At 38.4% G+C, this 27131-nt stretch overlaps 1 protein-coding gene across 1 annotated transcript in view; it reads left to right on the top strand.

Annotated features, from left to right (window-relative positions):
* Positions 1-27131, top strand: part of TMEM245 (transmembrane protein 245) — a 97719-nt gene that overhangs the window by 38425 nt on the left and 32163 nt on the right. Inside the window, exons 7-13 of the mRNA XM_042912380.1 lie at positions 1385-1489; positions 7368-7450; positions 12930-13020; positions 20052-20150; positions 22359-22490; positions 26243-26365; positions 26495-26640. Of these exons, the coding sequence (XP_042768314.1) occupies positions 1385-1489; positions 7368-7450; positions 12930-13020; positions 20052-20150; positions 22359-22490; positions 26243-26365; positions 26495-26640 (779 nt within the window). The remainder of the gene's footprint in view (positions 1-1384; positions 1490-7367; positions 7451-12929; positions 13021-20051; positions 20151-22358; positions 22491-26242; positions 26366-26494; positions 26641-27131) is intronic.

Raw genomic sequence — 27131 nt, 5'->3', positions numbered from 1 at the left:
AGTATTTGGTTATGAAGTCTCTCAAATACAAAAAGATGTAGAGAACATTGAGTCTGTCCTCCAGCCTGATAAAACATTACCTGTATAATTAAAGCCCATTTTGTGACCTCCCTGATTGTACATCCACCTCCTAACTCTCCCTTCCCAGCCACCCTCGTAATATTCTGAAGTTGATATTTATCATGACCTTAACATTAGATTTTTATTATTACTGTTTTTGTAACCCCAGTGGCATCAAAAGGAAAAATATTTTTTTTATTAATTTTTTTTAATGGTTTTATTTATTTTTGAGACAGAGAGAGACAGAGCATGAACAGGGAGGGGCAGAGAGAGGGGGAGACACAGAATCTGAAGCAGGCTCCAGGCTCTGAGCCATCAGCCCAGAGCCTGACGCGGGGCTCGAACTCATGGACTGCGAGATCGTGACCTGAGTGAAGTCGGACACAACCGACTGAGCCACCCAGGTGCCCCAAAAGGAAAAATATTTTGAATATAATTTCCACTTTAATTTGCTTCTCTTTCATCTTGTGTCATTTAGGACATACCTGTTTTATAAGAGGCATACTTTTTCTAAAGCTATCTTTATTTGCTAATTGTTAGTAAAATTTCATGAGATTTGAGGTCAGCTAATATATTACCATTATTTCCTTTAGAATATTAAAAGAATTTTTTTTAAATGTTTATTTTTGAAAGAGAGCACGAGCAGGAGAGGGACAGAGAGAAAGGAAGACACAGAATCTGAAGCAGGCTCCAGGCTCTGAGCTGTCAGCACAGAGCCCGACGCGGGGCTTGAACCCACAAACCATGAGATCATGACCTGAGCCCAAGTCAGATGCTTAACTGAGCCACCCATGTGCCCCTAGAATGTATATTTTTCAAAGTTTATTTTGAGAGAGACAGAAAGCGTGTGAGTGAGGGAGGGGCAAAGAGAGGGAGAATCCCAAGCAGGCTCCGTGGGGGCTTGAACTGAAATTGTGAGATCTTGACCTGGGCCAAAATCAAAAGTTGGACGCTTAATGGATTGAACCACCTAGGTACCCCGAGATCTTTTTTTAAAATTTCATTTAGAATATTTACCAGATTCTAAATTACAATTTGAAATATAAATATACCACTGTGTGAGAATTCAAACATAAATACAGGTTATGTTCAAATTAACTGCCATTTCTTAGATATGATGATAATAAATTCTTTATATAACAATGGTAATCAATGCCGTTAATTTTCTGAAGTTGCTTATGGCTTTCACTGCTTTAATCGTTATGCCATAGTTTGATTTGCAATGCTGAATATCCTATTTTGTCTTAATAATGTTTGAATACATATGCATTTTTATTAAGTTGTGCTTGAAAGATAAGTAATTCTCTTTTTCATTTCTGTACAGATGATCATCTGGTTGGAGAAGATGTTAGACAAAATAATTAGCATTTTCATCATATTTTTATTAGTGATAGGAACCCTTCTTTTAGCCCTACTCCTGACTGCAAAGGTAGAGTATAACAATTACTATTGCCATTAATAAACTCTTAATTGTTATAATTGTAGTATGCAGAAGAAGTTGGCAGAAGCCAGCATGGAAAATTTACTTTGCTTATAAATATATTTAACAATTAAATTATTTAAGATTTTTGTATTAGTAATTTTGTCATGAATTTGCCTAACTTTTATTTTTTTTATGTGCATTTAAATTTTGTTATCAAAATCCTCAGAAGTAAGTACAGATGAAAAAACTGATACTGAAGAATAAGTGGCTTCTTCTTTCAAAAGGAGAACTATGATCTGGTCTCATGACTCCTAAATTCATTAGTTTTTTGTTTCCTAGATCAGAATTTCTTGATTAGTTCCTTCCCTTCTTGTCTCATCAGTCTTTCTACTAATTTACCATGGAATCTTTTTTGTTTTCTTTTAATTTTTTTTTTAACGTTTATTTATCTTTGAGAGAGAGAGAGACAGAGGCAGAGAGAGAGGGAGACACAGAATCTGAAGCAGGCTCCAGGCTCTGAGCTGTTAGCACAGAGCCCGACATGGAGCTTGAACTCACAAGCTGTGAGATCATGACCTGAGCTGAAGTTGGACGCTCAACTGACTGAGCCACCCAGGTGCCCCTACCATGTAATCTTTATTTCTTACTTTCTAGCTTACAATTCCTCTTTTTCTTCTTAGTTTGGACTATTAGAACATCACAGACTGGGTGGCTTAAACAACAGACATTTATGTCTCACAGTTCTGGAGGCTGGGAGTCCCAGATCAGGGTGCCAGTATGGTCAAGTTCTTGGCAAAGGGCCTCTTTCTGGTTCTCTTGTGTCTCTTCTAACGGCACTAATCCCATCATGAGGGCTCCACCTTCACAACCTCATTACTTCCCAAAGGTCCTGTCTCTCTCTCTCTTTTTTTTTTAAACGTTTATTATTGAGAGAGAGACACAGAGTGTGAGCAGGGGAGGGGTAGAGAGAAGGGGAGACCCAGAATCTGAAGTAGGCTCCAGGCTCTGAGCTGTCAGCACAGAGCCTGACGCAGGGCTTGAACTCACAAACTGTGAGATCATGACCTGAGCCGAAGTCGGTTGCTTAACCAACTGAGCCACCCAGGAGCCCCCCAAAGGCCCTATCTCTTAACCATCATATTGGAGGTTAAGATTTGGACATAAGAATTTTGGGAGTCTACAGACATTCAGGGTTTAACACCCTTCTTTCATCTAAGAAAACCATTCTCCAAAGTGCGACTAAAATTTTCTCTATATTTGATACATCTTCCTGACTTTTAAAACAAATGTTTATTCTGTATCTTAATCTTTATCTGAAATCCACTGAACTTCTCATCCTAGGTTTTGCTATGTTGTTTTTCTAGGAGTTGTGAAGTTTATGTGAAATCATGGACATGAAAAATTTTCATATAGGTGTGCCTGGGTGGCTCAGTGGGTTGAGGGTCTGACTTTGGCTCAGGTCATGATCTTATGCTTTGTGGGTTTGAGCACCCTGTTAGGCTCTGTGCTGACAGCTCAGAGCCTGGAGCCTGCTTCAGATTCTGTGTCTTCCTTTCTCTCTCCCCTCCCCCTGAGCGCGCGCGCGCGTGCGCGCGCTCTCTCTCTCTCTCTCTCTCAAAAATAAACACATTAAAAAAATAAAAATAAAAACATTTTTTTTTCATATAGTGCTGTAGAGGTATGGTAGTAAACGTTATCAATGGATAATCTGATATGCAGACTTTACTAAAGCATTGCATTGTTTCCTGCTGTGTCAGTTACCACTTGGAAGTCCTGTTCTCAGTCGTTCTCAGCCTCAGTATGTCCTCAGTCTTACCATTTGCTCCTAACAGCCTGCGCTCTCCATATTTGTTTCAGTTTCTGTGTAGTTCTTATCTGTTCTTTGGATATGAATCATGTATAGTCACTTATAGAGACTGTATAGACTTTTTAAAGACCTTTTTTGTTTTTATTTTGCCTGAACCTGCCATTATATATTCTTTTTTCCTATTCTAGCTCCTAGAGAAATTTTACACCAGTATGATCTTCCGTTTTCCTTTTTCCTCTCTCCTGCTCTTCTTTCCCTTTTGTATTTCTTTGCATGGGGTCTTCTTGCCTGCTTATCTCAATTATGTTCATTTTTTTTAAAGTCCTTTTTCTTTGTTCAACCCATGCTTCAGTGAGCTTTTACTTTCCTGAACTTTGATAACATTTATTACCGAACCACTTCTTTGTGGTCTAGGACTCATGCAAACTGAGTTTTTGAAGGAAACTTACTGGTTATCTAGTCTTTTCTCCCAGCCAATAAAGGGATTATTCTCTAAAACACCATGAGGATATCCACTTTAATGTCTAATAGCCATTTCAAATGTAGTATGTCAAACACCGAATTTCAGATCTTCCCTTGCTTATCTGTTCTCTTCCTCATAGTCTATTTCAGTGTAAATGACTACTCCATCCCACTTGCTTAGGTGAAAAGCCCCAGAGTCATCCTTGACTACTTCCCTTTTGTATCCACATCCAATTAGTCAGAAAATCCTTTTTGGCTTCATCTTGGGGTAGTAGCAGAGCAGCAATGTCAGGTAGTTCCTTTCCATCGAAAGCAAGAATAAAACAGTATAAAATTATTAAAAACACCATACCAGGGCATTGGAAAACCATTATGCAACAGTTTGAGGAGTATTTGCTCATGAAAAACTGTTACTGCATCTATTAAAACAGATAGTTTGTGGTTTTCTTGCTTGGAGATATTCTTATCCTGCCTAGCTTGGACAGCAGAAGCCTGTAGCTTTTCCCATGGAGGTGGTAGACTTGACTTGGGGCTGACAACAGAGTAGCTGTAAATTAAAGGGGGGAGATTCCGGAAGCAAGAGAGCCATGAAGAACTTAATAATAAGAGCATTAATAAACCATGCATCCTAGACTGGTATATGGGAGACCCCATGGAGTCCTGTGAACATTGAAAGTCTGGAGAGATTTGCAGATTGATTATGCCTTTGGTTGCATTTCTCAATTCTCATACATCTCAGACTGCAGGGGATGAAGATTCCTATCGTGAAATATCTGGGCATGATTTCTGCCAAAATCGTTTGCTAACTGCTAAGCTGTGCAGGTTCAGGGGAAGGTTTTAGGCTTTAAAAAAATAATAAGATGAAAACACTGAGCAGAGACATCAATGACAGGGAAGGCAGATTTTGCGGTTTGACTGTAAATAAGTTAATTCCTTACTGAAAGAAAACAACAGCTCTCAGAAAAACAAAACAAAATCCAGAGTTTCTACAATGCATTTTTTTAAATGTCTAATTTCTAACCCAAAATTATTAGACACACAAAGAAACAGAAAAGTATGACCTGGGGAGGAAAAAAAAAAAAAAAAAAAAACAGTCAAAGAAGTGGATATTTAAGTGGCTCAGATGTTGGATTTAGTAAACATTTTAAAGCAGATATTATAAATAGATCTGCATATATATATGTACGTATCTATATATAAATATATCAAAAGAAGTAAAGTATGTTAATAATATGTAAACAAATGCAGATGCTCAACAGAGAAATGGAGACTATAAAACAGAACCAAATAGAAATCCTAGAGCTGAAGAGAGCAATAACTAGTGAAAAATTTACTAGATAGGTTTAACAGCAGATTTGGGATCCAGAAAGAAAACAATGAGTGAATTTGGAAAAAGATGAATAGAAGGTATCCAATCTGGCACAATATTTGTCAAATAGTGGATGAGGAGAGACAAAGATTTGTAGGACAATATCACAGATTCTAACAGATACGTAATTGACATCCCAGAAAGTGAAAGAAAGAGCGTAAAAAATATTTGAAGAAATTATGGCCTACGTTAAAAAAATTAAAAAAGAAATTATGGTCAAAAACTTTTCAAGTTTGATGAAAAACATTAAAATAGCCAAGAAGCTGAACAAACCCTGAGTGGAATAAATGCATATAAAACAAATACATACAAAACAAACCATACCTAGACAGATCATAGTCACCGAAAGCCAAAGAGAAAAAAATCTTTAATGAAGCAAGAGAAAAATTATGTATCACACACAGGAGAACAACAAAACAATGACTTCCTATAATAAACCATGCATACCACAAGACATTGGAATGATATATTCAGTTTTGGGGAAAAAAAACAACTGGTCAGTCAAGAATTTTATAATCAATGAAACTATTCTTTAAAAGTACAGGCAAAATAAAAATATTTCTAGATAACCAAAACCGAGAATTTGTTAATAGCACACCTGCACTTTAAAGAACGCTGAAGGAATTCCTTCAGACTGAAGAGAAATGACTCTAGAAATAACTTATGTCCAAAGGGAGGAATGAAGAGCATTTGGTAGATATGTGCATATATATAAAAATTATATCCCCCACCCTTTTTCAGTTTGTTCAAATAACAGGACTATTTAAAAGTTTTAACACTGTATTGTAGAGTTTATAATACACATAGATGGACTATGTATGTATAACCATAGCACAAAGAAGAAGACTGGGAAACAACCATAGTGGTATGGAGTTCTTATAAATATTTTATTGGAAGTCAGCATTAACTTGAGGTGATCTATGATGAATTAAAGATGTGGTAAGCTTAAGCTTAAGATAAGCTTAAGGTAAATAGCAACCACTAACAAATTTTGGAGGAACTGAAATGGTATACTAAAAAATGTTGCTTAACACAAAAGAAGGCAGTAAAAGAATACCAGTAGGGATGAAACAGAAGACAAATCGCACAATGGCAGACTGAATCCAATCATATCAATGCATATATTAAATATGAAGCAATTAAATGGCAGAGATTTTCAGACTGGATATAAAATAGCAAGCTCCAGCTAAGTGGTATCTGTAAATGATACCCTTTAAGTTCAGAGCCCTAAAAAGTTTGATAGTAAAAAGATGAAAAAAGTTACACCCACCACTCACACTGTAAACGTAAGGTTTGTAGGGTGATTATATTAATGTAAGAGCAGATAGTTTAAACAAACATTACTGAAGGTAAGTAAGAAATAAGGACTTGTCATAACGATAGAAGAGGTAACACTGCAGTAGGATTTACCAGTTTTAAAACGTGTGTATTCCTAAAGGTAGAGCTAAATAGAAGGTGAAGCAAAATAGTCAGAATTAAAGGAGAAATGGACAAACCAGTGATTATGGTTAGGGATTCAGTAATACTCTTCTTGTGGTAACTGAGAGAATAAGTAGATAGAAAATTAAGAATCGAAAAGGCTTGAAAAACACCGTTAGTCAATGTGAAGTGACAACAGCAGGATGATGTTGTTGTCGAGTGAGCACGGAATACTCACCAGGGCAAACTGCCTGGTATGCCCAATTTGAAAATAGTAAAATATAGAGCATATTCTCTAAGGCTGGCTTGTTCCATTTTGTCTGTCTCATTTTTTGGTTATTGAGCAAGGTAACTTCTGAGATACAGTTTCAGCTGGCTTCCCTCCCCGCCCCCCTCAAAAACCTTGCTAAGTTCTTTATTTGCTTGTTTGTATGTCTCACACTGTTTCATAATTCCATAAGCACTGTTCATGCAGTGTTGATATTGCTTATATGTACTATACACACACGTGTGTGAAATTAATATATTTATGTATTTGTCTTGTGTATATGTATAAATATTTGTATGTACCTATTCACATGTTGTTTTTCCTAAGTTGTTGAGCTTCTTGAAGGTAGGGAGCTTTTATGTACTTTTTGTTTCCCATAGTGAGTGTCATAGGACATTATGTATAACGGCTGTTCAGTACAGGTTTCTAAATTAATTGAAACTAAGATGTGTAATTATTTAACTCTAAAAGCATTGTTCCAATAATAGTGTGGAAAAATAAATGTTAAATTGGGCTTATTTTTTATTGAGATTGTTTTTCTCTCCTATCCGTAATACAGGTGCATCAAGAGAGTGTGCACATGATTGAAGTCACAAGCAATTTGATTAATGAGACTCTAGCAAATCACCCTGAGTGGGCAAAGTAAGAGTATTATTTTGGCAAAATAGAAATGAATGGCCTACGTTCAGTATCTGCACAAAACGATCTTATCTTCATTGATGTATCTATGTTGGAAGAGAAAAGATGGAGTTCGCCAAAGCTTTGATGAATGTTGTTGTTTTTGCATCAGAACAGCATGTATTGGGGGATGGTGGGAGAGGGAAGTGTGTACGATTTTGGGAACAGTTTATGGTAAATGACTTTGTATTGAGATTTATAGTTTACAACATGTATATGATTTGCAAAGGCCTTTCACCTACACTTATATGTAGGTGTTCATCACAGTGACTGAGGAGGTTGAAGAGGCTATCCCCATTTCACAGATGAGGAAGCAGAATCAAAGGTTACAGAATTGGAGATAATCCCCCAGTGGCAGGGTCAGTAGTGTTTTCACATTGTGTCATTTTGGAGGCAGGGTAGGCAGTCTGGCTCAGGGCCAGATCTAGCCACCTGTTTTATTGGAACACACCCATACCCATTCATTTACATGTTGTCTGTGGTTGTTTGGGGGAGGGGGGGTGCAAGAACAGGTAGAATTGAGTAGTCGTGATACAGATTTTATGTCCCGAAAAGCCTGAAATATTTTTACAGATAACATTTGCCAACCCCTGTCTTAGATAGGGTCTCTTTTTTACTTGTTTAATTTGGCTTCTGTGACAAGGGTTTTATGTCATCCTGTTGAATTTGATTGACAAACTGTATGGCCTTTTTTTTTTTTTTTTTTAATACCTTCAAAGTAGTCACTAATGTAAGTAGGAAGTACTCTGCCAGTTTTGGGATTGCAAATTGAGATTTCACTTGCTTTTCTACTTTGAATTGACTTTATTCCTTTATGTAAAACCTGCAAAGGACGTTTCTTGAACTTGGTTTAGAATCATATTTGAATATCCTTAAAAAGGACATCTTTCAAAATGTATTTCACACTCAAAGTGCTTGTCCTTAATATTCCTGGTTAGTTACCAATTGCAGTATATCCGTAGAAAGGAATAGCATTTCACTTAGCATTCAGTGACAATAAACTGTACATGCAGCAGCATGGATAGATCTCAGAATAAGTATGCTGAGTGAAAGAAGTCAGGCAGAAAATAAAAAAAACAAAAAACCCCAAAAAACCAACAACTGATACAGTATGATTCCATTTATGCTAAGTTCTAGGAAATGCAAACTAATCCATAGTGACAGAAAGATCAGTGGTGTCTGTGGATAGGGGTGGGCCCCAGGAAGGGAGTACGTAGATGCACAAGGAAACTTTTGAAGGTGATAGATAATGTTTATTATCTTAATTAAGGACAGAAGAAGAGAAGTGGCATAATCAGATTTCATTCTAGAATAGTCTTTCCCTCTATACTATGAGAAAAGATGCACAGCATACAAGATTTGAGCCGTTTAGAATTAGATGAGAGTTGATGAAGTCCTTAATTGTGAACATTTGTAATGGAAATGAATAGGGTTAGTAAGATCTTAAGGAGGTTGGTTGGTGGTCAACTGGATATAGTTGGAAGAAATCTAGCATGACTTTTGTTTCTAGCTTTGAAAGTTGGTTGATGATGGTAGATTCACCTAGATAGGAAATAGAGGAGCCGATACGGTGGGAAAAAGAATTTGCTTCCTTTTTTTATCTTTTGTGTTTGAGGTGCCTATGGTAGGCAGAGGCATCTGGAAGACCATTGGCTGTGTTGGTGTTTAGTTCAGGAGAGTGATCTGGAGTGAAGTTAAAAATCAGGCAGCGTTAATATCTCAAGGGCTCCTCTTTTTCGGCGGTCATTCTCCTGTAATGGAAATAAGCCCAGAGCCCCTCTATACTGGTTTTCAATGGCAGTAGGACTGTCGCTGCTACTGTATTGAAGGCACACACAATCTGGGGAGCCCCAGATCAGAGCAGTTTAGAAAGTTGGTTGTTTTTATTTTTAAATTTTGTAATAATTCTAGATTCACCAGGCATGGCAAAGAAAGCTATAGGGAGGTCCATGGACTCTTCAGCCCACCTCCTCTAATGTTGACATCTTGCATGACTATGATACAATAACGAAACTAGGAAATGGACATTTTCCTAGTTTTACATGCATTTGTGTATATGTGTGTTTACAATTTTATCATATGTGTAGCTTCCTATAAGCTATCAAGACCATCAAGAACAGAACTGTTCCATAACCACAGGCTTCCTCATGCCACCCCTTTATAGCCACACCTACCCTCTACCTTCTCGTTTAACATATCCCTAACGCTTGGCAACCAATAATCTGTTCTCTGTATCTATAATATTGTTGTTTCATTATTGATACATAGATCAAATCATAGTGTATGTAACCTTGTGAGATTGAAAGATTGGTAGTGAACAAAGTTCACTACTCATAATTCTGTTGAAGTTCATTGAAGACATTGTAGGTATCATTAGCGTGTTCCCTTTTATTGCTGTGTAATATTCCAAGCAGGAAGATGGAAGGAATTAAAAGCTGTTTAGGCTTTGATCATCTGTGGGAAGTCTGATTCTTTTGCGACAGATTAATGGAGGTAGACATGAATGAATACTAATGGTTCTTGCAATCTCAGTACTCAGTGGATTCCTGTCCTGAAGATGGCAGTTGACTTTGTGGAAAATTCACGTAGATATATCTAGTGGGAGAGATACAGTTAAGAACTGGTTAGATATGCTGTCTTCCAATGTGATGCACGTTTTATATACCCTACGTAGGTACCTCGACTTCCCATGAGTATGTTTTGTGAGCTGGTGGATAAATGACATAGGCAGGGTAGGGTCATCTTCACAGAGCTTCATAGAAAATGAAATTGGAGCACATCTTTATTCTTGTCTTGAACAATTTTGTTCACTTGGAGCCCATTTCTTGTTTTCTATTAACTAGTCTCAAGCCTGTTGATTCTCATGACCCTCCTCAGGAGATGGCATTAAAATGGTACTGAATGTGATTTAGCCTTCCCTTACTTGGGAGGAATCCCCCAGGCTAAGCTAAGTTGTTTTTAATGGGGCTGTTCTTTTGGTAAGTCACACTGTGATAGAGATTAACCTCTCCCCAGGAAGATGAGGGTAGGCCAATCCAATTTCTAGGAACGTGGTTTCTCCTGACTGATCCCTCTTGACTTATAGTGTAGTAGAATTAGTGATTGGTTCTGGTTGATAATAAGACCAAAGCACATCCCAGTTTGTCTCAGCCAGAGTTGCTCAGGTGTTTCTGGCCCTGTGTCTCCTACAGGGCGCTCATTGTGAGGAGGTCTGGATGGAGCCAAGACCTTTGACTTAGCCTCACATCAGCTCTCCTCTCATCTGGCGCTCTTAGGACACCTGTGTGATGACGTTGGCAAAGTGTTTTCACAGTAGCCAGCAAGAGTTTATCAGGCCTTATAGATGCTTGTTAGTTATTAAGGATCTATTCAAATACTTCTGTCAATCTTCCTACTTTAACACTACAGGTTATGGGGCACCTGGGTGGCTCAGTCGGTTAAGCATCCGACTTGGGCTCGGGTCATGATCTCGCAGTTTGTGAGTTCGAGCCCTGCGTTGGGCTCTGTGCTGACAGCTCAGAGCCTGGAGCCTGCTTGGGATTCTGTGTCTCCCTCTCTCTCTGACCCTCCCCTACTCACACTCTGTTTCTGTCTGCCTCTCTCTCAAGAATAAACAAACATTAAAAAAACAAAACACTACAGGTTATAATTTTCCCCATGAAGTGTACTACCAGTTAATTGAAAACATTCAGCTCCCTTCAGAGCACTGATGAACTGTAAATACTAGGATAATTTAAAAGGTACTTAATTTCTTCCAAATCCCATCTGTGTTTAAAGATCCCAGTTTCCTGTTCACATACTTAGATTATTATATTTGTAATCATCTCTTTTTGTCCTACCTGCTGAGAAATACAATTATAGCAAGTTTTGTCCTACTTGCTGAGAAATAGTTGAGAATTTGCCAAAAGTTTCACAAATATTTTATTTGGAGTATAGGAAGAACTGGTTAATATTAAAGGTTGAAACCATTACTAATTTGACGTTCCACTTTTTTTTTTTTTAATTTTCTTTTAACATTTATATATTTTTGAGAGACTGAGCACAAGTGGGGAAGGGGCAGAAAGAGAAGGAGACACAGAATCGGAAGCTCGCTCCAGGCTTTGAGGTGTCAGCACAGAGCCCGATGTGGGGCCCGAACCCACAAACTGTGAGATCACGACCTGAACTGAGTCAGATGCTTAACTGACCGAGCCACCCAGGCGCCCTGACATTCCACTTTCTAATGTATCCAGAATGCTTTTTCTCTCATTAAAGATCATTGCTGTCCTAGGCATCATTACTTTGTGGCTGTAGTGGCAGTTGTTTTTCTGTTTATGACCATCTTTCTCTCTCTCTCTCTCACACACACACACACACGCACACGCACACACATGCAAGTTACCACTTCTGATTTACTATATAAATTACTACAAGTATATAAAACTGCTGTGAGTTGTGAACATTGCAGATTTGACTTGACTCACTATTTGAGTCTTTCCCATAAGCCAGCTTTGTGATGTGTGTCATATTTAGGCCTCAGGAAAGTACTTAGTTACTGCTTGCCTTGGCCTTTGGGCATCACTCATGTATAGTTGAGATCAGGACTATTATGTTTGTGAATGTCAACATCTCTAGTAAACAATCTCTTGAGGTACAATTTAAAGAATATATGAAGACATTTCTTGTTGAGGAAACATTGAGTATATGTAACATATTCTTGATTAAGGCAGATGATGCAGCCTGGGTAGTTAACAGGAAAGTGAGGAGTCTGTCCCTCAAAGCACAAGGAGTAAAGCTTGTAGATGGAGCTCCTTGTATAGCTGAAACGCTGCTCAGGAGGTCCTCATATCTTAAAAAGATCTCCAGTGAGTACGAAATTGAAAACAATGATTCGCCCTCTTAATTTTCTTGTTTTCTTTCTGAGTTTTTCACATTCTTAGACCAGTGGTTCTCAAACTTCAGCATGTATGAGAACCATTTTTAGGGCTTGTTAAGGTACAGATTGCTGGGCCCCTGCCCAGTTTCTTTTTCAGTAGATCTGGAATTGAGCCCAAGAATTTGCATATCTAGCAGGTTTCCAAGCAGTTCTGATGCTGCTGGTCCATGGACCACACATTGAGAACCTCTGCCCAGGTACTGACTATCCCAGTGTCCCAGAACCACTTCTGCTGGTGCTGAATAAGGCAGATAACATGTATGGACAGAGCAGAATGAAAGGGAGTTTGTGGGGGAGAGTGGGTCTAATAGCTAAGGAAAGCTTGAAGGGAATCTTAAATGGTAGAAATAAGCATTAGGGTCGGAAGTCAAGGCTTCCTACATATGATTCATTTGTAGCCATGTGTGATAACTGATCAATAATTTGTCAGTTAATGATTGTTTAAATACATTGAATTCCAAGAGTTAATTGGTGCAGTACACTAAAAATGTGCTAGTTTTAAATTTTTTCTTTTTTCTTTTAAATTAGTTGGCTTCCTGAAGCTCAAGTAGTCCAAAGAGCCCTCAATTCTGCAGCTAACAACGTTTATCAGTATGGAAGAGAGTGGATAACCCACAAGGTAAGGGAAGAGCCTCTCTTTGTGGCTTTCTCTTTGTAGGTTCTTCATTGGTAGGACTTACTGCTTTAATAAAGTATAAATGGAGATTCTGTTTAGAACAGTTTGTTTTTGAAATAGGCTTAAATCTACTAGACAACAAGAAATGTACAATGAAATTAAACTTTCTGGATGATTGTATTTAATAGTGCTAATGGGGCGCCTGGATGGCTCAGTCAGTTAAGTGTCCGACTTCAGCTCAGGTCATGATCTCATAGTCCGTGAGTTCGAGCCCTGTGTCAGGCTCTGTGCTTACAGCTTGGAGCCTGGAGCCTGCTTCAGATTCTGTGTCTCCCTCTCTCTCTGCCCCTTCCCTGCTCATGCTGTGTCTCTCTCTGTCTCAAAAAAAAAAAAAAATAAAAACATTAAAAAAAAAAAAAATAGTGCTAGTAGCCTGAACAGAGAGATTTGTCCTTTGCTTCTTGTTCAAGGTAGATATTCATTCTGTCCTGATGCACAAATAATGGTCATTAAGATTGGTCAAATAAGGCTTTGTGGAGAAGAAAACGTTGTTAGCAAATATTAAATATTATCTGCTGGTGACTGTGGTTGGCATTTCTAGTTTTTTTCTTTTCATCTTTCCAAGAAATTTGCAGTAGTCTGAATTATTTTACCCAGTTTACAGAGGAGGAAACAGGCTTAGCAAGTCTAAGTAAATTCCCAGTGTCACGTTGTGAACTGCAGACTTAGTTTCAAACTGAAGATTAATTCTAAATCCCTTGTTGTTTCTACTATAGCATGCTAGAAGTTCATGCCCAAAACTGGGTTAGGTGCTTTAACATGGCACTTGAGAGAAACGCTGAAGGAATGATATATCTTAGATGAATAAAGAGAAGGAAGAGTGTATTTTAGGGAGTGTTTTTGTGAGCCAAGATGTGGAGACAGGAGTCTGCTTGAGGAGATTAGTCTATCTGAAGGTTTGTGGAAGGAAATGAAGGATAGAGGAAAAGGCACGGTTATTGCAGGTAAGGGTTAGACTCCATGGGACAAATTTGGGATATCCTTTTATTCTCTACCCCCCAATAGTGCCTATGAGAAGGACGGTAATTTGGAGTTTTAATAGATTGAAGTAATTAGGATCATCTAGGGATTAACAAGGTTTGTTGCAGTTAGATGTGTGCCCAGAAAAAAAGTATTGGTATGTGATTCCTTGTTCAAAATTCAAGAACGAAGTCTCAAAAAAAAATTATCTTGGAAATTACACTGTCTACCTGTGTATAGTAATCTAACCTAAGGATGGAATTATTGTTGAGTAAAAAGTTAAGAGAAAGATCTGTGTTACTGATTTTCTTGAGGTAACCAGGTAACCAAATGAGCTTTGAATATCCTAAATTTGAATTTGGTTAACCAGGTAACCAAATCAAATGCCACATGGAAGTCTTTAAAAAATATTTGGTGAATAAGTGAAAGATAAGTCTATTGGTATAGATCTCATAACTATCAGAAGAAGATCCAGCCATTGCAGAAGCCTCTTAGACCTCTAGAAATATATTGGCTGACTTACTCTGCTGAAAGCATAGTATTTAATTTTTTGGCTTATATATTTGTTTTGGCATATAATTTGTATTCTGAAAATCTACCTACTTGGGGAAAGCTGGAGAATGTTCCTTAGAAATTACTTAGAGAAAAGATAAGTTTGAAACCTTTTGTTCGAGACTCTAAAAGGAAAGACAGCGGAAGAGAGAAGAGTATTGCTAACAAAGATGGTAACATACTCATGGTCCTGATTGAGAAGACATGAGGGTAATATCTAAAACCAGCCATTGAATGTGTATTGACTGACGAATGGACAAATAAAATGTGGTGTATCTATATACGATTACCTGCCATAAAAAGGAAGGAAGCACTGATACATTCTACAATATAGGTGAACCTTGAAAACATTATGCCAGTTGAAAGCAGTCATAAAAGAACACATACGTATGATTCCATTTGTACGAAACATCCAGAAGAGGCCTATCTATAGAGACAGTAGAGTAGTGGTTTCCATGGGTAGGGAAGATTGGGGGAAATGGTGGAGTGACTGCTAAGAAGTATGGCGTTTCCTTTTGGGGTAAGGAAAATGTTTCAAAATTGCTTGTGGTAATGGTTGTGTAAGTTTGAATATACTACAAGAAATATTGAATTACTACACTTAGGTGGGTGAATTGTAAGGTGTGTGAATTATCTCAATAAGGTTGTTTAAAAAAAAAGAACCATTGAAATTATAGGGGTAGCTTTTTTTTTATTTTTTATTTCGTTTTATGAATTTTTTTTTCAACATATGAAATTTATTGTCAAATTGGTTTCCATACAACACCCAGTGCTCATCCCAAAAGGTGCCCTCCTCAATACCCATCACCCACCCTCCTCTCCCTCCCACCCCCCATCAACCCTCAGTTTGTTCCCAGTTTTTAAGAGTCTCTTATGCTTTGGCTCTCTCCCACTCTAACCTCTTTTTTTTTTTTTTTTTCCTTTTTTTTTTTTTCCCCTTCCCCTCTAGGGGTAGCTTTTCTAATAAGCTCAGATCTTATCCAGCTAAGAATCATGTAAGAATTGGGTCTCAGGAGCAAAAGTGTGGAAGGGTCTGAAGCTAGGGAAAAAGGTCATGCTCAGAAAGGGAAGAAAGTTTTTTTGGGGTGTGTTTAGGTATGAGCAGAGAAGGTTCCTATCTTCCTTCCCCATGTCTATGTTGTCAGCCTTATCTCCTGTATCCTCTATGCATTATTTGGGTTTTACCAAGGCCTGCTAGTTTGCTGTTTTCTCAAATCCAGCTTACTTTCTTCATTCAGCATCCTTGTTTGAGCTAACCTTCCTGCCTCATAATTTTTTTCCGAAATTTGTACCTGGAGGCAGCAGGAGAATAAGTCATGAATGGGTTTTCTCTGTCCCTTCTCGACTATGACTAGAATGAAGAAAGTAACAGCCAGTCCACAAATGTGCCAGGCACTGTCCTAAGTGCTGGGGGAAAGCAGGAGACCAGAAAGAGTTACCACCCTCCTGGAGCTTACTCTGGTGAGCGGGGGTAGACATGAAACATGTCAACAGGTAACCGTTTCAGATGGAAAAGTGCTGTGATCAGGTAACATGGTAGAGAATGACCTGGGGTGATACTTTAGCTGGAATGCCACAGAATGTCTCTGAGAAGGTGATCTTTTCACTAACACTGGAGATCTGGGAAAAGAAAGTTTCAAGTTGCGGGCATAGAAAATTCACAGGCTCTGATATTGGAGCAAGACTGGTTTAAGGAAAGAAAGAAGGCCAACGTGGCTGGAACAGGGGATGTGGTAACAAAACTAGCCATAGGTCATAACAAGAAGTTGGGATTTTATTTTTGTTATAAAGGTAAATATAGATTTAAAACCAGAAAGGGATGTGACCTGATTTAGGATATTCAAAGCTCATTTTGGCTCCTTGATGGAGAGATAGGCAGGAATGGAGAAGGCAGGCCCCTGGCTAAAGGAATACTATTCCAACAGCCTAGAGGAGATTTTGAGAACTTTTGACTAGGATGGTTGAAGTGGGAATTGAGAGAAATGGTCACATTTAACTTGTATTTCTGAGGTGGTTATGACAGGAATTACTCATGGATTGGGTATGGAATGAAAGGGAAAGAAGTTTTTGGTTCGCCTGACTGGAAGGGTAGCTGTGCCTTTTACTGAGATGAACAGATCTTGGAGGTTGTGGGGGGTCAGGCGGGTTACAGATAGATCGAGCTCTAATTCTGTTTGGGGCGTGCGAAGTTTGAGATCCCTGTCAGATTTCTAAGTCGAGATATCAGAAAAGGCATTTGGACATATGTAGCTGGGGCTCAGGGGAGAGATCTGGGCTGTAGGTGGAAGTTTGAATGTTGTCAGACTCACTCTACCTGTTACTCTGCCCATCGGTGGAGGTGAACTGTATTAGTATGATAAGGCTGCCATGACAGAGTATCACAGACTGGGTGCTCAGACAACAGAAATTTATTTTCTTACAGTTCTGCAGGCTGGGAGTTCAAGATCAAGGTGTTGGTGGGATTGGTTTCTTATGGGGCCTCCCTCCTTGGCTTGTAGATGCCTGTGTCTTCTTCACATGGTCTTCTGTCTGTGTGTGTCTGTCTCCTAATCTCCTCTTTTTGTAAGGACACTGATCAGGGGTGCCTGGGTGGCTCAGTCAGTTAGGTGACTGACTTCAGCTCAGGTCATGATCTCATGGTTTGTGAGTTCAAGTCCTGCATCGGGCTCTGTGCTGACAGCTCAGAGCCTGGAGCCTGTTTCAGATTCTGTGTCTCCCTCTCTCTCTGCCCCTCCCCTACTCTTTCTGTCTCTCTGTCTCAAAAATAAATAAACATTAAAAAAAATTTTTTTTTTTTAAATTTATAAGGACACTGATCCTGTTGGATTAGGGCCCACCCTAATGACATCATTTTAATTTGATTACCTCTTTAAAGACCTTATTTCCAAATACAGTCACATTCTAAGGTATAGGGTGGGGGGGGGGGTTAGGATTTAGGAGGGACACAATGTATCCCATGACATGGCCTAAGGAGAAAGTACATATAGAAGGGGACCAAAGATAGGTTCTTAGAGCAGCTTTTGAAGGTCACAGAAGCAAGCCAGCAGAGAAGGTGGAGGAGGAGTAGTCTGTGAGGTGGGAGGGAACAGCCTGTGTTTATCTTAGAGGCTGAGAGAAGATGTTTCCAGAAAGACTTGGTCAGCCTGTGGCAAATGGCTGTTAAGATTCCAAGCAAAGTGAGAACAGACAACTGCCCACTGACTTACCATCCCCATTTTATAGGTGAGGTTATTCACCTTAAGTTACCCAGCATTCAAATGGCATTCTGACGGCTCTTAGTGCTTCACTGTCTTTCGTCTGCAAAGAGCATCTCAGACACCACCAATAATAGCTGTGCTTTGGTGATTGTAGAGTTGTTTACTGTTGAGCTGTGCTGAAGTGGATGCCAGTTTGAGATAGTGCTTTATTGTGGTGAATGCCGCTATGCGGACAGCCTAGACTGGGGGCTCTTCTGGTTAAAGGGTGGGGGGGGGTGGTGTCTCAGAAACTGAGAGTAGAGGGACAGAAGGAACTGGTACTAGGCAGTCTGTGAGTATCTGGCAGTCATGATACCCAAAAGACAAATTTAAAGTAATTAAAAGAAGACCAGGGCTAATTGTGGCTTTTAGTTATTTTGGACAATTTGCTGTGTTAGGTGTTTTTTGTTCATAGGTTATATATGCTGTAGTTGAAAGAGTACTAGAGAGTTTTTCATCCTGCCTCTACCAGTTAGCTGCCTGACTTGGGCCTGTCGTAGGTTCTTCCTAAATCTGTTTTCTCATCTTGAAAGAACAAAGGTGATAAAGACCTTTTTCTGACCTAACCCTTGGGGTTGTTGTAATGATCACGTAATGTAGGTGAAAACCATTTGTAAGTTGTAAAATGCTATACGAAGATAATGGCTTCTGTTATATTTACTAATTTGTGTTTGGTTTATGAATAAAGTATAGAGGAAAACATTGGGCAGATATGTTTGTATCAGATAAGTCTAAAAACTGGTTCAGATATCTGTAAGGACAGCATCAAGTAAGCAAAAGGTGTGGGTAGGCCACACAAAAGAAAATACTCATTGAAAACCAACACAGAAAAGTGGTCACTATTGTACCTGAAGAAGAAAAGTATTTGGTTACAATTTCACAGCTATTAAATTATCTAAAAATTTATCAATCCATAAGGCTTTGGGAAAACTGGTTTATTCCTACAATGTTGGAAAATGTTAATTGGTATACTCCCTATGGAAGACAGTGCATAGCAAGAGCCATTAAAGTGCCTATTTCCTTTGATTCCTATACATTTATCATGCTATTAGTAATAAGAAAAAAAAAGTTGTGTATAAGGACATTCATTGCAGTGTTATTTGTGACATTAAAAATTGGGAACCATCTCCATATCCTATGATTGGGTAATGATAAACTAATATCAGAACTTAAGGTAGAGTGTGCAACTCTTGATCTTGGGGTTGTGAGTTTGTGCCCCACCTTGGGCATAGAGATTACTGAAAAATAAAATCTTAAAAAAAAAAAACAACAAAACTAATATGGAACCATTAAAAGTAAGGATGAAAGTGATGAAGTGATGAAAAATTCTAAATTATGTTTATAAACACAAAAAGTCGCAGAGGATATAGAATAATGGAAGCATTTGTGGTAAGGAAGTGGGACTACAAATCAGTGTTTATCTTTTAAAAAATGTTTTTACTATTATGCTATTGTTTGTTTTTAGAGTGTGCAAGCAGGGGTGGGGGGCAGAGGTGGGGGGAGAGAGAATCTTAAGCAGTCTCCACACTCAGCATGGAGCCCAATACATGGCTCCATCTCATGACCCTGAGATCATGACCTGAACCAAAATCAAGAGTTGGACGCTCAACCAACTGAGCCACCCACACACCCCTATGTTATGGTTTTAATAACAAAAATGTGGCTTATTATAATGAATAACTTTCCTCAAAGTTATCTTGTCTCACTGTACTTGATTCCCACAAACCCTGAAGCCAGTCTCATCATCAGTCATAACTCTGAGACCTGATGCCTCTTAGCAAACTATGGGAAATATTTGTGTTTATAGCTAAGGTCCTAAAATTTTACTTGAAGTTCTGTGGTAATTCTTACACCAGTGATAAATGTAACATGAGATTTCTGTGTAATGGATAAACACTTGGGTCACATGCAACATATTTGTCTCTGGCCAGATAAGATTTGCTAAGTCAGTGATCATGGCTTCACATGTACCTTTCTCTTACAACCTGAGGTGGCTCTCTTAGAGACCCAGAAATAGAGGAAAGCAAAAAGCCAAAAAAAGCAAGGAAATTTGCTGGGAATATTGAAGAGTACAGAGTTTAAGGAAAGATTATAAGATGGCTAGAGGCAATTAAATAGTCTGGAACATTTTAGTTTGATTTGGAACAAATATAAAGACCCAGCATGAATTAATTTTACTGGATTGTTGCCTGAGATATTAAACCAGATTATATCTATTTCTTCCAGCTTCATAAAATTCTGGGAGATAAGGTGAACAATACTGCTGTAATTGAAAAGCAAGTACTAGAACTTTGGGACAGATTGTATCATTCTTGGTTTGTAAAGGTAAGTTATTAGATGATTTCGATTTTAAACTTATAAAGTCCTTTTATTTTACAGATTCATTGACTAGATACATATTGACTAGATAGATATTAACATTGGATGTCACTTATTGAAATTTGGAAGCTACAGGGTCTTAAACCTCAGGTCACTAAAAGTCAGCTTGAGTTGATGGTTAATCTCCATGGCAGAACCCACCTGTCACTGTGCTGTATTGTATTCCATCCTCTGTTCATTGTTTTACTTTTAAAAAATACTTTATTTTTGAGAGAGCAAGCAAGTGGGAGAGGGGAAGAGATGGGAGTCAGAGGATCTGAAGCAGGCTCTGCCCAGACAGCAACGAGCCCAATGGAGGGCTTGAACTCCCAAACTGTGAGATCATGACCTTAGCCCGAAGTCAGATGCTCACTGCGTGAGCCACGCAGGCACCCCTCCTCTGTTCATTATTTTCAACAGCATCTCATCTCTGTACAGTTGAAATGTAACATAAACCACAGATATAATGTTAATTTTTTAATGGCCACAATAAAAAGCTAAAACTAAGGTGACATTAATTTTAAAAATATTTCACTTACATCACTATACCCAATATATTATTGTTTCAGTATATAAGCAGTGGAAGAAAAATCTTAATGCAATATTTTATAGCCTTTTTTTTTTTTTTTTCCTATAAGTCTTGGAAATCTGATATGTATTTTGTACTAATACCACATCTCAGTTTTTGGACTAGCCACATTTGAAGTGCTGATAGCCACATGTACATAGTGGCTACTGGTTTAGATAGTAGAGCTCTAGACATTAAGAACTTGTCTCTTTGAGGAAGGAAAATAGATCCAGAAGTTTGGAGATGTATATTTTTAATCACCCTTACCTGCTACTTGTGCTGATACACTCTTCAGAATTTCTGGCAGAAAATAATACCATTTACCACTAAATTTAAAAACGATGATTTTGAAAAGCAGCTGGTTGTATGGGACCATACTGTATACTGCGTTGGCAGTGCCTGTGGACCCTCAGGGGCTGTGCTGTGGAAGATGACTATCCAGTGGGGAAGGAGGTAGAGAATGAGATAAGGTGGTAAATTTTGACAGGGTTGATGGTAAGGAGAAGAGCATGTATATATCATCCTTTTAACTTGGGGTAGAAGGGAGGAAAGCTCAATTTCAAATTTGAGTTGGTTGCATAGTGACCTGTTTTCACTCCTGGGATGAATTGAGGGAAGCCGGCTGGTTTTTGTGAGTTTCAAAGACTGGAGGTTAGAACTAATTGGGGAATCCCTAGGCAGTAATCTGCTGAAGAACTGGTCAATTGGAAAGGTTATATCTATTTTTTCTGCTGACTCTGGGACTTGTGCTTACAAACAGCTTTTTTTCTATGCCTCACCCCTTTTGAGCTTCATTGTATGGCCCAGGGAAGTCAGTGTTTTAGAAGCATAGGTTTGTAAGTAGGTAAGTATGTTGCTTTCTTTCCTAACACCTAATGTCTTCATTGCATAATGAAGGTTGATATATCACTACGATGTTAGCAAAAGTGTCAGAACAGAAACAAAATGTTAAGAACCTACTTATGTTTCTGAATTTTAACCTCAGTAGTCATTTTGTTTATTCATATCTCTTTCAAATTTAATTATTCCTGCATTCTTGTCAATGTATTTCTCTTCCATATGGATGAGTTAGATTTTTCTCCCCATTTTTGTTTCTTTTTCATTTATCCCCCATTTTGTTGAGATATAAATGACATGTAACATTGTTTTAGTTTTTAATGTACTTTATATTCCTCTCTCCCCCTTGCTTTCTTTATCTTGTATGGAAGGTTAATAATTAGGGGAGTGGGATGAGGAAAGGAAGAAAAAAGCAAAAATCGGGACCCCCCAAAAGGTAGAGGGGCTAAAAAGAGGAAAAAAAGAAAGTAAATGTTGTGTTGGTGTACAGTCAGTATGTATTGAGAAATGAAGGTTGTTCATAAATGTATTAAAAAGGAAGTGCTTGAGCTCAGCTGACAGGTGGTATCTAGAAGGTATCTAAAGAAGAAGAAAAAATGTATTTCATATTGTATGTCTTTAGGTAGAGTTCTTAGCTGATTTCTTAAATAATGCAAAGTTTTTCACCTTTGAGTAACTACTCAAGTGCTCACGTGGACATAAAACAAAATAGAGTATTTATACTTCTTATGCTTTTGGAGATTTCATGTCTGAACCGTTTTATTCCATAGAATGTAACGCATTCTGGAAGGCACAAAGGACACAAGATGCATATAAATCGTCAGAATAGCTGGCTGGGAGACATCCTGGACTGGCAGGATATCGTTTCCTTTGTTCACGAGAACATTGAGACATTTCTTTCGGTAAGAAATAGAATTTTTAGTTAAACTGGACTTAGAAATAAAAATAGAAATTCTAATTTCCAGTTTTCTGTGCACACTTAGAGGCCTTTAGTTACCTTGTTTTTAATGCCACAACATTTGCCATTTTGAGAGTTCTAAATGCACTAGGAAGATGTCTAAAGACCATAGGCCTCAGGAGTAGCTCCCCTGGTGCCTTCTCTGTGGTTGAAGAGTAACCGAGAAATGCTGAATCAGGAAGCATATGTGAAGTGTTGTGGGCTCTCAGATTCTGAGATAGGTATCTGTCCCTTAGGCTGACTAGAATGTCGCTGGACCACTAGAGAGAGATCGGCCTTTCTGGTGCGCGAAGTCTTTGGCAGATAGAAATCTGGTTCCACTTACATTAGAGAGATTGGATGTCCTTCAAAGGCTCAGCTTGTTGTTTACCACCCATTTTCCCACCATGTTCCACCCACCTCTGCCTTGTTTGCCTAACGGTCGGTCGAAGGCAGCAAGGAACAGCTTGTAGCATTGCTGAAGTTTTAACAACCACTCTTGGTTCAACAGTGTGTTTTATAAAGTGTCCTGGCATGTGGCTTTTCACAGAGATGAGAGGATTTTCTTGTGAATGGACTGGTGACTTTCATCAGTTTAACAAAAGTTGAGGTTTGCAATGCTAGATTTTTTTTTTCTTTTTTTTTTTTTTTAAAGATTTTAAGTAATCTCTACAACCAGTGTGGGGCTCAGACTCAACCCTGAGATCAAGAGTTGCACCCTGTACTGGTTGAGCCATCCAGGTGCCCCGCAATGCTAGATTTTTTTTTTAATTTAATTTTTATCAAACTATTAATAGATGACCATAGCAGAGAGTCAATAATAGTTTAATAAGATTTTCAGTAAAAAAATGACAGTGCCCTGCTTTGTGCTTCTCCACTTCAGTCTCGTTTTCTGGAAACAGCTGTCAATTCTTTTAGCTTTCTCTGGTATTTATCTCTAAATTTCCAAAATAATATTTATACTGGTCTTTCTTGGTTTTGTAATTTTAGGTATTATCTTTTGGCTTCCTAATTTGGAAGATGAAGATAAGGATGTGACTTTGAAGTCCCTCAGTGCTCTCTTCTGTCACCTGTGGGGTTTTCTTACAGCTCTTTCGGTTCCTCCCCCAATCCCTGCACTCACACTTGCCCTTCTTCCCACTCACCTAATACAGCTATCATAGTGTGGAGTTAAATCTAGAAATTCATGTCCTTCAGTTCTAAGAGTTTATGTGTTTGATAATCTGTTTTCTCTAGTCCAGTGGTTGTCAAACTTCTTGGTCTGAGGATTCCAGAGTTTTTGTTTGTTCACGTGGGTTCTATGGATTATTATTGTATTAGCAGTTAAACCTGAGAACTTTAAAATATTTATCAGTTCACAAAAAATAACATTATATATTAACACATTTTTTGCATCTGCAAAATAACCATTTTCCAAAACAAAAAATGACTCAGTGAGAAGAGTGACTTTCTTTTACTTTTTTGCAAATCTCTTTAATGTCTGGATTCTCATACCTGCTTCTGCATTCAGTCTATTGGAATACATTGTTTTGATCGAAGTATCTGAGGAAAATCCAGCCTCATACAGATACGTAGTTGGAAAAGAGGGGAGTCTTTTAATAGCCTTTTCAGATAATTGTGGCTATTCTTTGATACTACACCAAAACTCAACAAATGGTACTTTTTAAATGTTAATTGCAGTTTGGAATTTGAAACCATATCCATATAAACTTTTTTTGTACTGCCTTACATGGAAGTCCATTGATCTGTCTTGAATAGAAATGGGTCTTTTACTCTTACATGCTTTTGTAATATGCACTGGTCATTTAGACTATTGGTTCACTGATTTTCTGTACATCCTCTAAATATCAACACATTTTCTTATAAAGTATTAAAAAAAATCACATTCTTTAACGTCACTACCTGTCTCATCAGAAAAAAAATCTTAATGCGTTGAAGTCAACCCTTGATCGGATTTTTTATTTCTGCCTATATTCTTGTAATATCCGATAGCTCTCATGGTCTGAACCTTTCTTCCTAATCCCCTTGGGTACACAGAAATGTTACTTGATTGTTGTTGGAGACTACCAGTCTACAATTAATGTCTTCAGTTAATTTCTTAAGAATTGTCACAGAGTATTTCCTATCAGGGTGACCCAGAAACTATTTAAAAACTTTTTTAATAAAAATTCCAGAATGCCAGAAGCCCCAAAAGAATGCATGTAAAAATCACAAATAAGGGTATTGTTGGTTTGTTTCTTGGAATCAGTGGTATTATTCATCCATTCTTTGTCCCACAAGGTCAAATGGTCAGTCATGCATATTTTTGTAGGCATTGCAAGGCATTTTGAAGATTTTATGTAAGGAGTTATTGTAAATGAAACCAGCCTGCAAAGGCTCTCCTGTGAAGACTGAGCTGAGGTTTGCAAGAAATGCCGGGGACAACAAAATACGCCTTTATAAATGATACATTTGAGATAGGAAAGGAATGGATAGGCCTTTCATAGAACAGATGGTGTAACTTGCACATATGACAAAAAACAGAGCTGCTGTTTTGGAAAGGGCACACCAAAATAAAACCAGACGTTAGAGTTCTGGTCCCAGCTCTAGTTCCAATTATTAGCTCCAAGGCCCTTGGGCAAATTTTAAAACATCTCTGAGCTTCAGTTTGTCTGTCTTTAAAATGAACTTGGTATCCTCTGCACTGCTTCTCTCACGGGACAGATATTGTCAAGAGGGAATTTAAGTTCCCGAGAAAATAGGAAATGAAAACATCTAGGTGTGCCACAGTTATTGTACATCTTCTTCTAGTAGTGTTTAACGTGTATTATAGTAGCATTTAGCATATATTAGTGACCGTTTTAATAACTGATTCTAGTGAATTTACAGGTGATGGATCAAAGGAATTCAGTAGGGTCATCGTCTATCTGAAGAAAGATAGTCAGCTGTAGAGCTCTGCCCTTGACCCTATCCTATTTATTGTGATTTTAGTGAAATCATCGAAGTGATACTTTTGTATTTGTAGGTGAATCTAAGTTGGAGATGGCAAGAGGGGAGGCAGCTAATAAGACAAATACTAGAATGTTCATGTCTGCACTAATGATCCTATACAGGTTGCATTCTGGCATATTCTCCTGTAGGTTTTTTTTCTACACATATCATTTTTACATAGTTAAAATCATGCTATATATAAAATTTTTGTTTCCTATGTTTTACTTTTTTTAATTATGATTTTTTAATGTTTATTTTGGGGAGAGAGACAGAGCATGAGTGGGGGAAGGGCAGAGAGAGAGAAGGAGACACAGAATCTGAAAGCAGGCTCCAGGCTCCAAGCTATCAGCACAGAGCCCAATGTGGGGCTCAAACCCACGAACTGTGAGATCATGACCTGAGCCAAAGTTGGAAGCTTAACCAACTGAGCCACCCAGATGCCCCGTTTTCAATTTATAATTATGTCATAAAATGTTTTTCTGTGTTATGATACGCATATCTTTAATGGCTACCTGATATGATTTGGAGCTAGATTCACTGTGATTTTCTTAACCATTTTCCTTACTATTCAACGTTCAAGTGTTTTCAGATGATAACGTATTTCCCCCCCCACCCATAAAATACTACTCCGTTCTTGTCTTTTCACTTTCTGGTACTAACGCTCTTGTATTGAAAGCAGAGTAGATAGCTGTCGGAACTTCTTTCCTCAGGATTAGTTCTAATGGTTCAGCTTTCCCTCTTCATCAGATCTTAGAGTCTCTGTGGATTGTCATGAGCCGAAACGTGAGCCTGCTTTTCACCACGGTCACCACCCTCCTGACCATCCTCTTCTACAGCGGGACGGCCCTTCTCAATTTTGTGCTATCTCTGGTATGTACATGTAGATAAGAGCATGTTACCTCTCCTTCTGCAGTGAAGCGTTTTCTTGGTTCCATTTGTGTTTCCTTCCTGTAGTTTCCAAATGTGATTTTTTAGGAGATACTGTCCTTTGTTTTGCAGATAATTTTCCTGACCACACTATTTTATCTATTAAGTTCCAGTGATGAGTACTACAAGCCAGTGAAGTGGGTGATAAGCCTGACACCACTATCTCAGCCAGGTCCTTCTTCTAATATTATTGGCCAGTCTGTGGAAGAAGCTATCAGGTAGGGATAAGATTTATGCTATTCTTATTTCCTTTAGACACTGCTTTCTGTGAGAAGCCTGTTTCAGTCTTGAGCCTTTCTAATAATCAGTGCAAAACTAGTGACGGACCCTGGTATTTTCAAAATTTTTAATTTCCTTTTGAGAGAATAATGTGAGCAGCGCAAGTTTCGATAAGAAGAAAAATTCAGTTTCGGTATCCTGCTGTCAGCCCTGTGAGCTACAGCCCCCTCACCCCGTGCAGGCTCTTGCTCCCGCTGCAGCTCATGTCGCTTGCTGGGGAGAAACCCCTCTTGTACCACGCATGCACCTCCCCCTTCTCTTAGAGCTCAGGAACTGCAGCTTTGTCCCGGGAGAAGAATAAATAGTCTTTCTATTTCTTCCTCTCTCCCTCTGCAGCTGGGCTCTGTGCCCTTTGCGTGAAGTTAGCCTGGAAACTGGAAATGCAAAGATTTTGGTTATTTTTAAGTCATGGGCTGGATGTGCATCACAG

This window comes from Panthera leo, chromosome D4, assembly GCF_018350215.1.
Source record: "Panthera leo isolate Ple1 chromosome D4, P.leo_Ple1_pat1.1, whole genome shotgun sequence".
NCBI lineage: Eukaryota > Metazoa > Chordata > Mammalia > Carnivora > Felidae > Panthera > Panthera leo.
The sequence above is the reverse complement of the archived record's forward strand: the minus strand, read 5'-3'. Positions and strand labels throughout refer to the sequence as shown.